The sequence below is a fragment of the Phyllosticta citriasiana genome (assembly GCF_038021145.1).
Source record: "Phyllosticta citriasiana strain CBS 120426 chromosome Unknown IWZ02scaffold_5, whole genome shotgun sequence".
Taxonomy (NCBI): domain Eukaryota; kingdom Fungi; phylum Ascomycota; class Dothideomycetes; order Botryosphaeriales; family Phyllostictaceae; genus Phyllosticta; species Phyllosticta citriasiana.
In genome coordinates, this window is record NW_027117282.1 from 834092 (window position 1) to 846504 (window position 12413).

Sequence of the window (12413 nt, forward strand, 5' to 3'; positions counted from 1 at the left end):
AGGCAAGCCAAACACCCACGCGAAAGCATCTAGATGAGCTTCCTTGAGTTGAGCATTTAGGTCTGCAACTGGAAAGTATGCCCTTCATGTAGCACCCACCCAAGAATCCACCTCGCTCGCTCACTGAAGCATCGTGCCTCAAGAACAGCATCACTATCCTTCTCTTCCGCCAAACGACCACTCTCTTGCCTTTCACAGCAATCATCTTGTCCAATTACTCGACTGCTCTTCCTGCGTGCACTTCCCAACTCCCCAATACTCATATACTCTGCAACCGCAAAGTAAAAGGCATGTAACCCCCAACACTCCTCCCAAGCCCACTCACGCGCCTCCCACGGCCTCTCCTTCTCCTTCTCTTCAACATCCGTCTTCCCAGCAGGCCCAAGAAGCGCCTTCTCCACCAAGCGCAGATATAGCTGCACCAAGTCATCCACATGCACAACGCCCACCTCTTTCTCAACTCTCCCTCCAACATTTTCCAAAATCTCCCGTGGTGATCTTGAACCAGCGGCGGACGACGACGATGACAACGACGCTGATGCAGCACTCCCATACACAATGCCAGGTGCCACGATGGCCAGCCTGACACGCTGCCCACCCTTCCTCCTCTTCGCACTCCTTTTCTCCGCCGCCCTTACCGCGTCTCGCACAGCAGCATCGACACGCGCATATCCACTGCCCGCCGGCCGCGCGCAAATCTCGTCAATGTCGGCGACGTCATTCCAGACCCTGTGCACGCTCACTTGCGTCTCTTTCTTCTGCTTCGGCGGCTGCGCCTCCTCGCGGGCTTTCTTCACAGCCGCCGTGGTGGCGGCGGCGATGGCGGCGGTCTCGTTGCGCGGGGCCGCCGGGTCGCTGGGCGGCGTGTGTAGGACGGCGACGCTGCTGGTATGGATGTAGAAGGTGTGGGGGCGCGCGTTGTAAGAGAGGACGTGGACGAGGTGCGCGGCGGCGGTCGCGGCGCTCGTGCTGGGCGATGCGTGTGTATCTATTCAGAACATCAAAACCCCTCAGAACCTTCTAGTTGTCATTTAGGAGCATTGGGACTTGTCTTACTGATGACTATGTCGGCCATTTGCGCAGCGGTTTCGAGAAAGGCTGGGCTCTCGACATTGCCGATGGTTGTGCGGATGCTGGGATGGCGTCGCATTAGGTTTGTCGATTCGCGACGCGTTGATACGGCGGCGACGATGCTGGTGTCTTTGGCGTGCTTTTGGACAATGGTGGCCAGCACTGCTTCTCCCACAGGCTCTCCAGCGCCCAGTCTGTCGGCTTGTCAGCTGGGCCCCGCGATCTCAAGGGAGACTTACACAAGAATCTTGTCCTTTGCCACAGGCTTCTTCTTCCTAAGCAACGAGGCAATTGCCGCCAGTGAGTATTTGCGCGGTGCCATATTTCCTGGAAGCAAAACGCCAGCATTGATGAGAGGCCTGACAGGTGTCAGACGCCCTTACATGCAGACTGTCGGATGGGAGTGGTATTTATGGGAAGTATCGGGCTCTCTGCCTGCATGCACCCGTGAAACCTGCATGGGAAAGTCGCACCTTGTCACACACGCAGCGAATGCTCTTCAAGCAGCCCAACACGCTTTGAGAAAGAAGCCCACCAATTTCTTTTGCAGGATCGTCAAATGCGTCACATTGTACATATCTAGAATATCAGGAAAGAAGGGGAAAGACATGGCCTTGCGTAACGAGGGAGAGAAATAACGTGTCTCAGCATCCCCGCGGGCCCTATAGGGAGTAACGAAATGCCGGGTTCTAAGCAAGGAGCGTCAGTAAAGTGAACCAGGCACACGACATGTCTGACAAGGCCACGGTGATGATGAACGCACCTCGAAATCCGTCTTGTCCCACAGCGGCTCGTCCTCCGCCGCGCCGTTGGTCCCTGCTGCCGCAGCTTTGGCGTCGCGCTCCTTGTTCCGCTTCGTGAGCCAGAAGCGCAGGAATACGGCGAGCGCAAATTGGATGCAGGCACAGCATAGAATCAACTTGATGCCAGTTTCGTAGATGGGGGCTTCGGAGTCGAGGAAGGCGTGCGGGCCGACAATGTTGCCGATGCAGTAGGCTAGGAAGACGAACGCTGTCGCTGTCACGCGTTTGGTGTAGCCTCCAATGTTGGTTGCGGGCATTTGGAGCGCGATTGTGAGCGAGGCTACGTAGGCTCCGACCTGCTGAGATTAGCAACCGTTGACAAAAGGAAGTGATGGTGCTAACAATGTAGTAACCGAAGAGACTTCCAATCTTGTTGTCCCTGGGAACCTTCCACAGCATGCAAGATCCGGCAATGGTTGGAAGCAGGTATACGGCCATGATTGTGGTGCGCGAGTTTTTGAAGTATGAGGCAAAGAAGCCACCAGACAGGACAAATAGGACTTGGAAACCGCCTTGCGGAATTCCGAGGGCCGTTGTTGACAAGGGATCTGAGACCAGGCCCTTGATGATGAGCTTGCCAAACTGGACAAAATAAGTACGGCTCGAAACGAATGCTTGGGGAAAGACTCACGTTTGCAACACCGCCATTGATGAGCTCATTCAGGAGGGTGAAGAAGAATAGAATCCAGACTTGCAGGTCCGTGAATGTCTCCTTGATCTGATTTGGCTTGATGGTCCTGTTCAGACTGCCCGTTTGGTTTCTCCGGCCAACGCCAAGCAGAGCTGCCTTTTCTTCCAAAGTGAACCCCTTTGCCGTCATGGGGCTGTCAGGGAGGAACCACATGACAACAAGACCCCAGAGGAATGTCATTCCACCGCAGATGAGAAAGATGGCTTTGTAGACAGGGAAGGAGTCGATTTGGCCGATACCGTAGCAGAAGATACCGCCGAGCTACGAATGAAAAGTTAGTAGATTGTCGTGTTGGCTCATTGAGGAAAACTTACGCAAGAGCCAACTCCATTGCAACAGTAGAAACAACCTGTTCTGAAGGGCTGTTGATCTCTGGTATACCACATGGAGACGATCAACATGAAGCAGGGCGTGATTGGTGCCTCGAAGCATCCTAGGAAGAATCGGCAAACGGCGATTGTCCCAAAGCTCTCGCATGCCGCGGTCAGCATCAGGACGCTGGCCCAGCCAATAATAGTGCCAGCTACAACCTTGCCGGTCCTGTAGTGCTGTGCCAGGTAACTGGCGGGATATTCCCAAAACAGATAGCCTGAACGGCTGTTAGACCCCGTCACATCTGCTTTGCGCTTGGACTTACCAAAATAAAAGATGCTTGCAGTCCAAGAGTATTGATCTCCATCCATGTTTGTTTCAGTGAGCAGATCAAATACTGCGCCGTAAGAGGTCGTCGACTTGTCAATGTACTGTAGCACGTAGGTGCCGCACAGCAGGGGCAGCAGAAGCTTGTCAACCTTGCGGTACAGCGACTTCATTTTCTGCTTGTCTTCGAGAATAGTCTCGACTTGACCCCAATCGTAGCCATTCTCACGAAGAAACACCTCGCTTTGGTCAAGCTCGACGATCTCCCCCTCTCCCACCGATTTCTGGGTAATCGACAGAGACTTTTCGAGGTCTGGCTTGGCAGTCGCCATGTCGGCCTCGTAGGTGCCGTCCATGTGCTTTTCAGAAGCCATGGCAATTTGAAACAATGGAAGAGCGGTTCCTGAAGGTGTGAATCGGGACGAAGGTCGATGAAATCCATCTTGATGCACCTAGACTACTTATTGATGCTCAAATCGCCACCAAGCACAGCGTGATAAGCCACCTGATAGTTGCAGATAGCTTGAATCCTAGTCTAGAGAAAGAAGTCGAGCGACGCGTTCCTTCTCGTACTGATATGTGTACACACGGACTTGATAATGCGGTCTTGGCTTGGATAAGATCGGATGGTCACGATATTCGCCGACGGGTCGACTGACATCGCCGTCTCGACTGGCGTACCTGAACCGGCGTCACTTTTGAAGCCGGGTGTCTTTTGGGATCTGAGCAAGGGCAGAATGCGATCAGAGTCCCAGGCTTTGGCGGCGGGTGTTGCACTTGAGGTCTTCGGGGCGTGGCTCTTGATGCCGAGTTCACCGCCATTGGGTCCAAGCCGACGTAAAGCACCCGAACAGCATCCACTGCGGGGCTGCAGGGGCATTTGCGTGGAGCGTATATAACGAAGCGAAATCGTGTCCATGGGGAGGAGTTTGTAGGGCTTTTCCATTGAAGTTGTTTGTTTTGCCATGGCCTTTGTACGGAGTTCAGCGCTAGTTTTGGCGCTCTCGGTCATTCTTGCGCTAGCTCACACCTTGGAGCTTCATGTTCCGTTTCTCGCCCCGTACGTTAGACCTCTAGGCGCGACGCGACACTCTACTCACCATCGACTCGCAGTTATCTCCCCTTTTCTGCGCAGACTGACCGGCCCGCCGTCTCTTTGTCTCAAGGCAAAGTCGTCGGCACGACGCTCGATGGAGACTGGCCTCATCCCATAGAAGCCTTCCGTGGCTTTCCCTATTCCCAAAATGCTGCCGGGTCCAGGAGATTCAAGCCATTGGAGCCGCTGCCAAAGTCAAACCGGACCTTTGATGCTGCAGAGTACGGCCCTGTATGTCCTGGAAAGTCGTTACGTGGCATGACTCCGCCTTATGACGAAGACTGCTTGGTCGTCAACGTTTTCCGTCCTGCCGGCGTCGACAGCACCGCGAAGCTTCCAGTCGCCCTCTACGTCCACGGAGGCGCCTTCAACCGCGGCTATGCGCACATGACGGATCTACCATCGATGGTGGGCTGGTCTGAGAGCCCTTTCATTGGCGTCAGCTTCCAATACCGCATCGGAGCCTTGGGATTCCTCCCTTCGCACGTTACGGAAAAGGAAGGTCTTTTGAACCTCGGACTGCGCGACATGATCTTTTTCTTCAACTGGTTCCGGGAGAACATCGGCGAGTTTGGCGGTGATCCCGAGGATGTCACCGTCTTTGGTCTCAGCGCTGGCGCACACTCCATTGGTCACATGATCATGAACATGGACGAGCCCTTTTTCCAACGCGCCATCATCGAGTCTGGAGGAACAACGGCGCGTGCGGTGTACAGGCCTACCGTCCCTCTGCACGAGGACCAGTTTGAAAAGTATGTCAAGCTGGCCGGTTGTGGCGATGTCGCCGAAGAGTCCGTCTTGGAGTGTCTGCGCGAGGCACCGGCCGATAAGGTCATCCAAGCGTCCTTTGCCGTTTTCGACGAGTACAACCCGTCTCTTCGGTGGGCATTCCAGCCTACTATTGACGGCAAGATACTGAAGAGGCGGCCGACTGAGGCATGGGAGACGGGCATGTGGCACAAAATTCCGATTCTCACCGGATTCACTACCAACGAGGCTGCCTCGTATGTGCCGACTTCTTTGGACAAGCCTGAAGAGTTCCCGCAGTACTTCAAGACGCTGTTTCCCAATTTTTCAGGCAAGGATATTCAAGAGCTGGAGAAGTTGTACCCCGACCCGTCCAAGGACAGCGCGTCGCCGTACCTGGACACGCGCCCTATTAGCGTGGGCAAGCAGTACAAGCGCGCCGAAGCTGCCTATGCTCACTACGCATACGTGTGTCCTGTGCACTCAACGGCCTTGCACGCGTCGGCTGGCCAGGATGAGCCAGTCTACCTGTACCACTGGGCTGTGAACCAGACGGTTCTGGAAGGCGCCAACCACGGAAGCCAGTACGTCTACGAGACGTACTCGCCTGGACCTCGCAAGGCGTCGCCTTTCCAGGAAAAGCTTGCCGGTGAGGTCCACGCGTACTGGACGAGCTTCATTACGCAAAAGGGCGACCCCAACGCGCTAAAGGGCATGGGACCGGACCGTGCAAAGTGGCTGCCGTACGAGAAGGGCAAGGCGGAAAAGAAGATGATATTTGGGTTTGGCAACGACGAGCAAGCTGGAGGCACTGGTGTTGGCGTCACGACGCAGATGGTCGAAGACGAGTGGGCGAGGAAGGAGTGCGACTGGTGGTTCTCCAAGGGTCCGAAGCTCCATCAATAGACATTGCTTTGAAAGACAAGGCGGCAGAAAAAAAGTGTGCATTCCTCAACAGCGATGACGGCTCATTTCCACGTCCCACGCAAGCCGGAAACATGAATGAAAAGCAGATATAAGGGCATTATAAGAGACACGGCTCGTTCAGAGGGAGCAGCAATCAAGAATTGCATCACCCGACTCCCCGAAGAGAGACAACTATGCAATGCCGGCCCGCAGCGCGCGGAAACTGCCAAAATCTTGAGCTTAGGTCTATCGCAACCAGGTGAGTGAAGAGAAGAAGAAAGGGAGTCGAGAGGGAGCAGACGCCTGGGTATACTCGCCGACGTTGCATATGTACGCTAGTGGTGTTGAGCAAGGTGGGCACCCAAGCCCCCTAATCCAGATCCTCACCAAAATACGACTTCTACTTGTCCATTAGCACTTCCGAATTCGCCCCCACCCATTATCCCATGAATAACCTAAGCTTTGTCTTTTGTGAGGACGACAGCACTTCCATCGGAATGAACGCTTCTGGTAAGCATGACCAACCAGGTACTGGCAGTGCACTGGCATCAAAGTCCTGGACCGGGTCCCATCGGGATCGGCACGCCTTGAGCTTAAATACAGCGAACATGATTCTCCAGCAAGAGCCATCACCAGCCAACGAGCCCGTTTGACTTCATCACTCAACGGATTACCAATGCCGCCCACCGATTCTAAGTCGTTACTCAGCCGAAAATGCGTCATGGCAATTCTGGAAACATGGATCTAGCCTCATGTGAGGCTTGCGCTGTGCGGCGGGCTGTTGATCATGCGGGCGGGAGCGCGCCTCGTAGCTGAAACTCGAGGCTACATAGTGGTGCCATGGCTGCGCGAAACCTCAACCCAATCATGACTTCAACTCCAAGGTTGGGCAGCTCCAGATCTCCCCGCAGTCTTCAAATACCAAGAATAGCCACGGATCGCTTGCATTGACCACCAGCTGCGCGGTATCGGTACCAACTGACCCTCCGTCAGCTGCCAAATCGACTAACAGCCTACCATCGGTCTAATAGTCCACCGTGCGCAACTCCATGAATGTTTCGGCAATAATGACTCGAAATCACAGCGGCTGTCGATTCCAGATTCATGGAACAGGTGTATGGGGTTCAATCTCGGCATGTACTAAATGTCAGCACATGGGATACACAACGGCTTTCTCCCTCAAAGCCGCCGACCCCAAGTCCCCGCACTTTTGCAGAGGCATTGACATCGCAGCAAGTGTCACCCCTACAGCACTTTGTCGCACCAGCCAAGGCTGCCGAGAGTGTTGGTATCAGCACATGACCTGTTGCTGAACCGCCGGTCAAGAGGGTGCAGGAGCATCATTCGAAGCAAACTTCTTGTGCGCGATGAGGTATTTTTGCTACCTGGACGTACTCCAGAGGCTGTCGCTTATCTCAGCTGCGTCCGCAATTGACGTATTCAAGTGGCCTTCAGCCGCACTTGGCTGTGCGTTTAACTGTGGCTGCTTGGCCTAGCCAACAGAACGGCGCGGAATCCTTGTGGCTTCACTGCTGCTTTAAGATGGTTTGCCTTGTCAAACCGGGCGCTCTGTTCGTCTCGGGCTCAAGACTCGGTCCCGTCTCCTACCCGGGACTGTTTGACTTTCGCAAGGTAAGCTTACTTTGTTTCTCCCTTAACCTTAGCCCAACGTCAACCTACCAAGAAAGACTGGTTCCGACGTGTCTTCGGATTCGGAGTTGGAAAGCTCTATCGACGTTGAGAATTGATAACATTGCTTGATCAGCGCCCCAGTTCCATGTGGATATTGTTGCAAACCACCACACCTCGCTCCTGCAGTCATCAATGCGTTCACCAGCGCCTGCAGGGACAAGGTCGATGTTTCATTCGCGGTCACCGGGCTGTCGCATGTTGATCTGGGGAAGCTTGTCGGGTCTATCGCAAGGACTTGTGTTTTGCTGCCGCGCTTATGATTGCTGAGGCGCTGCAGATGGCACAAGAAGCAGCTGGACCAACTCTCTGCCTGTGACTTTCCCAGTACACCTTTTTTCCGACTCCACTCGAACCACCCATGCCTTTCTCGAGTTCCCCGTGTCGATTTCTCGTCTGCAGTCGGATTTACAATGCAGATTGCCCCAGGGGCTTTGAAGGCAGTCGTTGTGGCCTATGCTAACCTTTTCCTGTCGCTCTTGTTTGTGTGTCTCAAGATTGGCGTGCGATATCGAGTCACTTGCGGACTTGGGTTTGACGATGCGCTCGTTGTAGTCGCGTGGATTTCACTAATACCTCTGGTTGTCTTGATACATTTACGCAAGTGACTCTCAACTGTTGCTCGTAACTCACGGCTGACAATACTCAGAGGCGAAAAATGGCATGGGCTACCACGCCGAAGAGCTGACCCCTCACAACCTCTCGTCGGTACTCCAGTACTTTTGGGCGTCGGTGTGGGTGCACATGATAGCGCTGGGACTTTCCAAACTCTCGATCCTCACGCAATATCTGCGCATCTTCCTCGACCGACGCACCAGGCGGCTCACATGGCTCACCATGGCCTTTGTGATTGTGTACACGCTCCAAGCAATCTTGGTCGGCATCTTTGTCTGCATACCCGTCGAAGCATTCTGGAACCGCAGCATCCAAGGCCACTGCATCAACCCCATCATCTCCAACTATGTCAATGCTGGCTTCAACATCAGCACCGATTTAGTCATAATTTTGATACCCATCCCCGCGCTCAACAAGCTGCAAGTCTCCAAGAACCAATACATAGCGCTGCTCGTCGCCTTTAGCATCGGCGGACTGTACGTACCAACGGGCCAGCCTCCACTTTTGGATCCGATTTCGAGCAAGCTGACCTCGTCACCAGGAGTTGCATCATTTCCATCGTGCGCCTCCACGCCGTCGCAGTAAGCTTCAAGCGCAACGACACCATCTCGCGCAATCAAGCGCCCGCCATGTGGTCCGCCATCGAAGTTGCCCTCGCCATCATCTGCGCCTGCCTGCCCCCCCTGCGGCCCATCCTGATGCGCGGCCTGCACGCCCTCGGCTTCGCCAGCCCTTCCTCGCGCTCCCACCGCTCAAAATCCAAACTCAAGACCAACCCGGCCGCCCACAAATACTACTACCACGGCGGCAACAAGTACGCCGGCGGCGGCCCGCCGTATCACAACAACGGCGGCAACGGTGATAGCGGCGGCGATAGTCGCAGCCGCTCCCGCTCGCGTCCGCGCCGCAACACGCCGCCCTGGTTCCTCGAACAGGACAACGCGTCGGCCAAGAACTTGAATTCGCGCTGGTCCCTCGATGACGATGATGACCCCGATCTCGAACGGCACAGCTTGCCTGACGTGCCGAGCCCGACGTTCTCGGCCCGCGGCCCCAAGGATGCGGCTGCCGATTTTATCGAGTTGGAGAGGCCTGGAGGCGATGGTGGTGTGGGCGGGCAGAGGGGCCCGGGTGGGCCAAGGGGGATTAGGGTCAAGACGAAGGCGGAGTGGGCGAGCTTTGAGGGGCGAGAGGAGTGCGTGCGGGAGAGGGAGAAGAAAAAGATTGGGCGCATCAAGAGGAGGGTGTAGGCGGTTGTTTGCTTGTCTTTTGTCGCCTGCTTATCGAGCATTTTTGGTCGGATGGTGGGGCGTTGGTTTGGGTTGGTTGCTTCTAGGTCAGGCACGTAACGGTATGGTACATCTTTGGCTGCGAGGCTCAATTTTTGCGGTGGTGTTTTAACAGGACCGAATGGTTGCATGGCTGGGGCGCAATCGTATGTCTGGCGTTGTTGCATTTGCTACTTGCTGGTCACGTTTTGGTTTCTGGAGCGGGGAAACGTGTGTTTTGGGGATAGGGGCAACGCTGAATAGATCGCATGGAGCGTGGTATGGTGGAGATCTTACCATCGATTCGCAATGACAACTGGGATTGAAATGTGATGCTGACTACCGTATATGTGTATTGGGGAAAAGCGATTGCATGCTGAAAACAGCGGTGGCTCTCCCAAGTGAAACCCTTCAAAAGTACCCGAGTAGTGAGGAAAAGCGCGTCGTCCCTCAGCCCCCTTCCTCCCTTTGGCTCCCCTCCCCTTTCACAATCCCAATCACAGTGCGTGCCCATCCCATTTCTTCTTGCATGCTACCTAAAACTTTATGAAAGTGACCATGCCTTCTTCTTACCCCAAGATGGTGGCACGCAGGCCTTTCCCTCCATCGCTTCTTTAATCATCGTCAGCATCGCTGTCGGTCTCTGTCCCTCCAGACTGGTCAACCCGGTGGAGGGCTTGACTCCCGGCAGCAAAGCGACGGGCGCGTTGGGCGCAACGGGAGCGACGCCGTGCGCTCTTGGAGATAAGTGGTTGTGTGGTTGGAGGGTGATTAGCGGGTCTGATTCAAGGGCTTGAGTTCCTCTTGCGGAGCCCTCTGCTGCCAGTGCTGCTCTGGGTGGTTCGGGGTGGTTCTTGTTCTTCTGAGGAGTTTGCTGATTGTTTTACTTTTTCTGCTGCTTGTGTTTGTTTTGCTGGCCGTGTTTGTCACGGCAGGTACAGTGAAAGGCGCACATGTGCAACTGAACGTCAGGTTGCTGAGTCTTCTCCCGCTCGTGTTCAGCTGTCGCGGTTCCCTTGCGCCTGATCAACGCGAAGAAGAGCACGAGCGCGAGTAGCCCGAGGAGAGCGGCGCTGACATTTTGAGGCGGCCTGAAAACGATGGTGCTTACGTCTCTTGCATTTGTTGCCGTTGCTGTTGCTGTCTTTGCTGGGTAGTAAAGGAGATGGGGAGGAGAAGAGTTTGCGTGTTCTGGTTGATAATGTTGAGGACGAAGATACTTGTCGATATTTATCAGCTACTTGATCAAGAGAAAGGTGAAAGCGGTGGAGGCGTCTACTCTTCTTTTCTTGTCTTGGTCGTAAGGTCTGAGACATGCACAGTCAGCAGTTCTCGTACAGTCCAGGCAATGCAGGGTTCGCTCTTCCGTCTTCTGTATCCAACTGGATAGTCATGTCGCCGCCTTCGCGTGTAGTCGTTCAAATCATGTATGTTTCTTGCCCTGCCACATAATTGAAAATGTGCCGTTTGCTTCCTCTTACGTAGGTGACTGCCGACCGCTAACCAGCCTGAAAAGTTTCTAAAATTCTCTCTGGTCGTCGTCCTCGAACTCCATATTATCGATTCAGATCAGTGTAGATATGACAACGAGGAAGAAGGAGACTCCGGCTCCATATAGAAGACTTTTGAAGGATATGAAATCGAGGTTGCTGATGTCGATCATCTTGGCTGCTTCTGAATTTCGGTGGTGGGAATGGAGAAGAGCTTTGGTGTTCTGGTGCAGTGGATAGATATACCGGTCAGTATTCATTAGCCGCTTCTTAGACCAGTAGCGCACCATTGGCTGAAATTCAGGGACCTGGACACATTGAAACTGGACAGACTCAGATTGCTGTAGTGTCTGAGACCACGACCTGCATCAAGAAATTCAGGACAACGGCTGCTCGAGCATCAGACTGTCTTGCTTCTCGGCAAAGTCCACTTTCTGATCACTGAAGGGTGAGACAACAGCCAGCCATGAGATTACAACTTCAATTCTGTCCAAGTCAGCAAAATGCCAGAATTTCTATGCTTGCAGAGCATTAGAGCAACAAAGGAGCGGAACAACCACTCACCAGAAGACTACCTTTTGACTGTGCCATGATATACCAAAGCTCTTTGTCTTTTCCCACAACGCCTTCGCAATGCACTCATGTCATCGGGTATCTCCAACGTCTCACAGAAGCTTCAGGCCGCCAGTGACTTGGTTTATCACACTGACAGGACCCGGTCCAATACCAAGCACCGTCGCACTTCCAGCAGCAATCTGGGTTCGACCAGCGTCGTGGATGATCTGAGCACAGAGACCCAGGCTGAGAGCTTGAGCCTGCAACATTTGCATCTCATCCTCGCTCGTGCACTTTAGGGCCACCTTCATTTGTCCGTAGTGTTCCCAGCGCTTAAGTACGGGCGAGTTGGGGGCGGTTCGTAGGAAAGCTTTGTAGCAGGCCAGAGTGGCGTGGCCGCACTGAGCAGCAACTTTACCTGTGAGGTGTTAGCATATTGTGGTGATAGTGTGCGAGAGGTCTGCCTACCTTGACCCATCTTCAAATCAGTGCGTACGACCAGGATAAGCTTGCACTCTTCGTTGCGGTCATTGAAGGGATCCAGCTCTTGCGCTTCAAACTCAGACTCATCTTCCGAATCCGACTCTTCTGATTCTTCATCTTTGTCGCGCTTGCCTTTGACCTGCTCCTCCATTCTCCCTGCTAAGAGGCCTCTCGCATATGCTTCTTGGCCGACTTGCTTTGCAAGCCACATGCCGCCAAAAACAATGCCGCTGAGGACGCCAATGCCTCCAGTGAAGAGCCACAAGACGGGCACGGGAACGATCCGGTAAGCGTAAGCCATTTTCGTGTAAGGTTGAAGCGTCGAGATTGTGATGGCGACCGCGTTGGAATTTGAGAATT

The 12413-nt window shown here is 54.1% G+C and overlaps 6 protein-coding genes across 6 annotated transcripts; 2 read left to right on the top strand and 4 right to left on the bottom strand.

The window, feature by feature from the left end:
• Positions 1-29: 29 nt before the first annotated feature.
• Positions 30-1563, bottom strand: IWZ02DRAFT_229056 (uncharacterized protein). The gene is made up of 3 exons (XM_066762925.1): positions 1311-1563; positions 1057-1265; positions 30-988 (listed from the first exon to the last, which is right to left on the bottom strand). Exons 1-3 carry the CDS (start codon positions 1391-1393, stop codon positions 57-59), a joined length of 1224 nt encoding a protein of 407 aa, XP_066623744.1. The 5' UTR covers positions 1394-1563; the 3' UTR covers positions 30-56.
• On the bottom strand, positions 1564-3658 carry IWZ02DRAFT_229055 (putative MFS transporter). The gene is made up of 6 exons (XM_066762924.1): positions 3203-3658; positions 2880-3154; positions 2506-2826; positions 2217-2456; positions 1835-2170; positions 1564-1760 (listed from the first exon to the last, which is right to left on the bottom strand). The coding sequence occupies exons 1-6, from the start codon at positions 3576-3578 to the stop codon at positions 1734-1736; spliced, it is 1575 nt and encodes a 524-aa protein (XP_066623745.1). The 5' UTR covers positions 3579-3658; the 3' UTR covers positions 1564-1733.
• Positions 3659-3874: 216 nt separating this feature from the next.
• On the top strand, positions 3875-6159 carry IWZ02DRAFT_229083 (putative extracellular lipase). Its single transcript, XM_066762926.1, has 2 exons — positions 3875-4264; positions 4318-6159. The coding sequence occupies exons 1-2, from the start codon at positions 4170-4172 to the stop codon at positions 5951-5953; spliced, it is 1731 nt and encodes a 576-aa protein (XP_066623746.1). The 5' UTR covers positions 3875-4169; the 3' UTR covers positions 5954-6159.
• A 1726-nt stretch (positions 6160-7885) lies between these two features.
• On the top strand, positions 7886-9617 carry IWZ02DRAFT_229168 (uncharacterized protein). Its single transcript, XM_066762927.1, has 3 exons — positions 7886-8242; positions 8292-8733; positions 8799-9617. The coding sequence occupies exons 1-3, from the start codon at positions 8056-8058 to the stop codon at positions 9505-9507; spliced, it is 1338 nt and encodes a 445-aa protein (XP_066623747.1). The 5' UTR covers positions 7886-8055; the 3' UTR covers positions 9508-9617.
• On the bottom strand, positions 9618-10919 carry IWZ02DRAFT_517212 (uncharacterized protein; the record flags this gene model as incomplete). Its single annotated transcript, XM_066770691.1, has 5 exons — positions 9618-10358; positions 10413-10616; positions 10637-10744; positions 10767-10832; positions 10864-10919. The coding sequence occupies 5 exons, from the start codon at positions 10917-10919 to the stop codon at positions 10070-10072; spliced, it is 723 nt and encodes a 240-aa protein (XP_066623748.1). The 3' UTR covers positions 9618-10069.
• Positions 10920-11680: 761 nt separating this feature from the next.
• IWZ02DRAFT_468954 (One of two mitochondrially-localized peptidyl-tRNA hydrolase) lies at positions 11681-12354 on the bottom strand (the record flags this gene model as incomplete). Its single annotated transcript, XM_066768672.1, has 2 exons — positions 11681-11988; positions 12039-12354. The coding sequence occupies 2 exons, from the start codon at positions 12352-12354 to the stop codon at positions 11681-11683; spliced, it is 624 nt and encodes a 207-aa protein (XP_066623749.1).
• Positions 12355-12413: the final 59 nt, after the last annotated feature.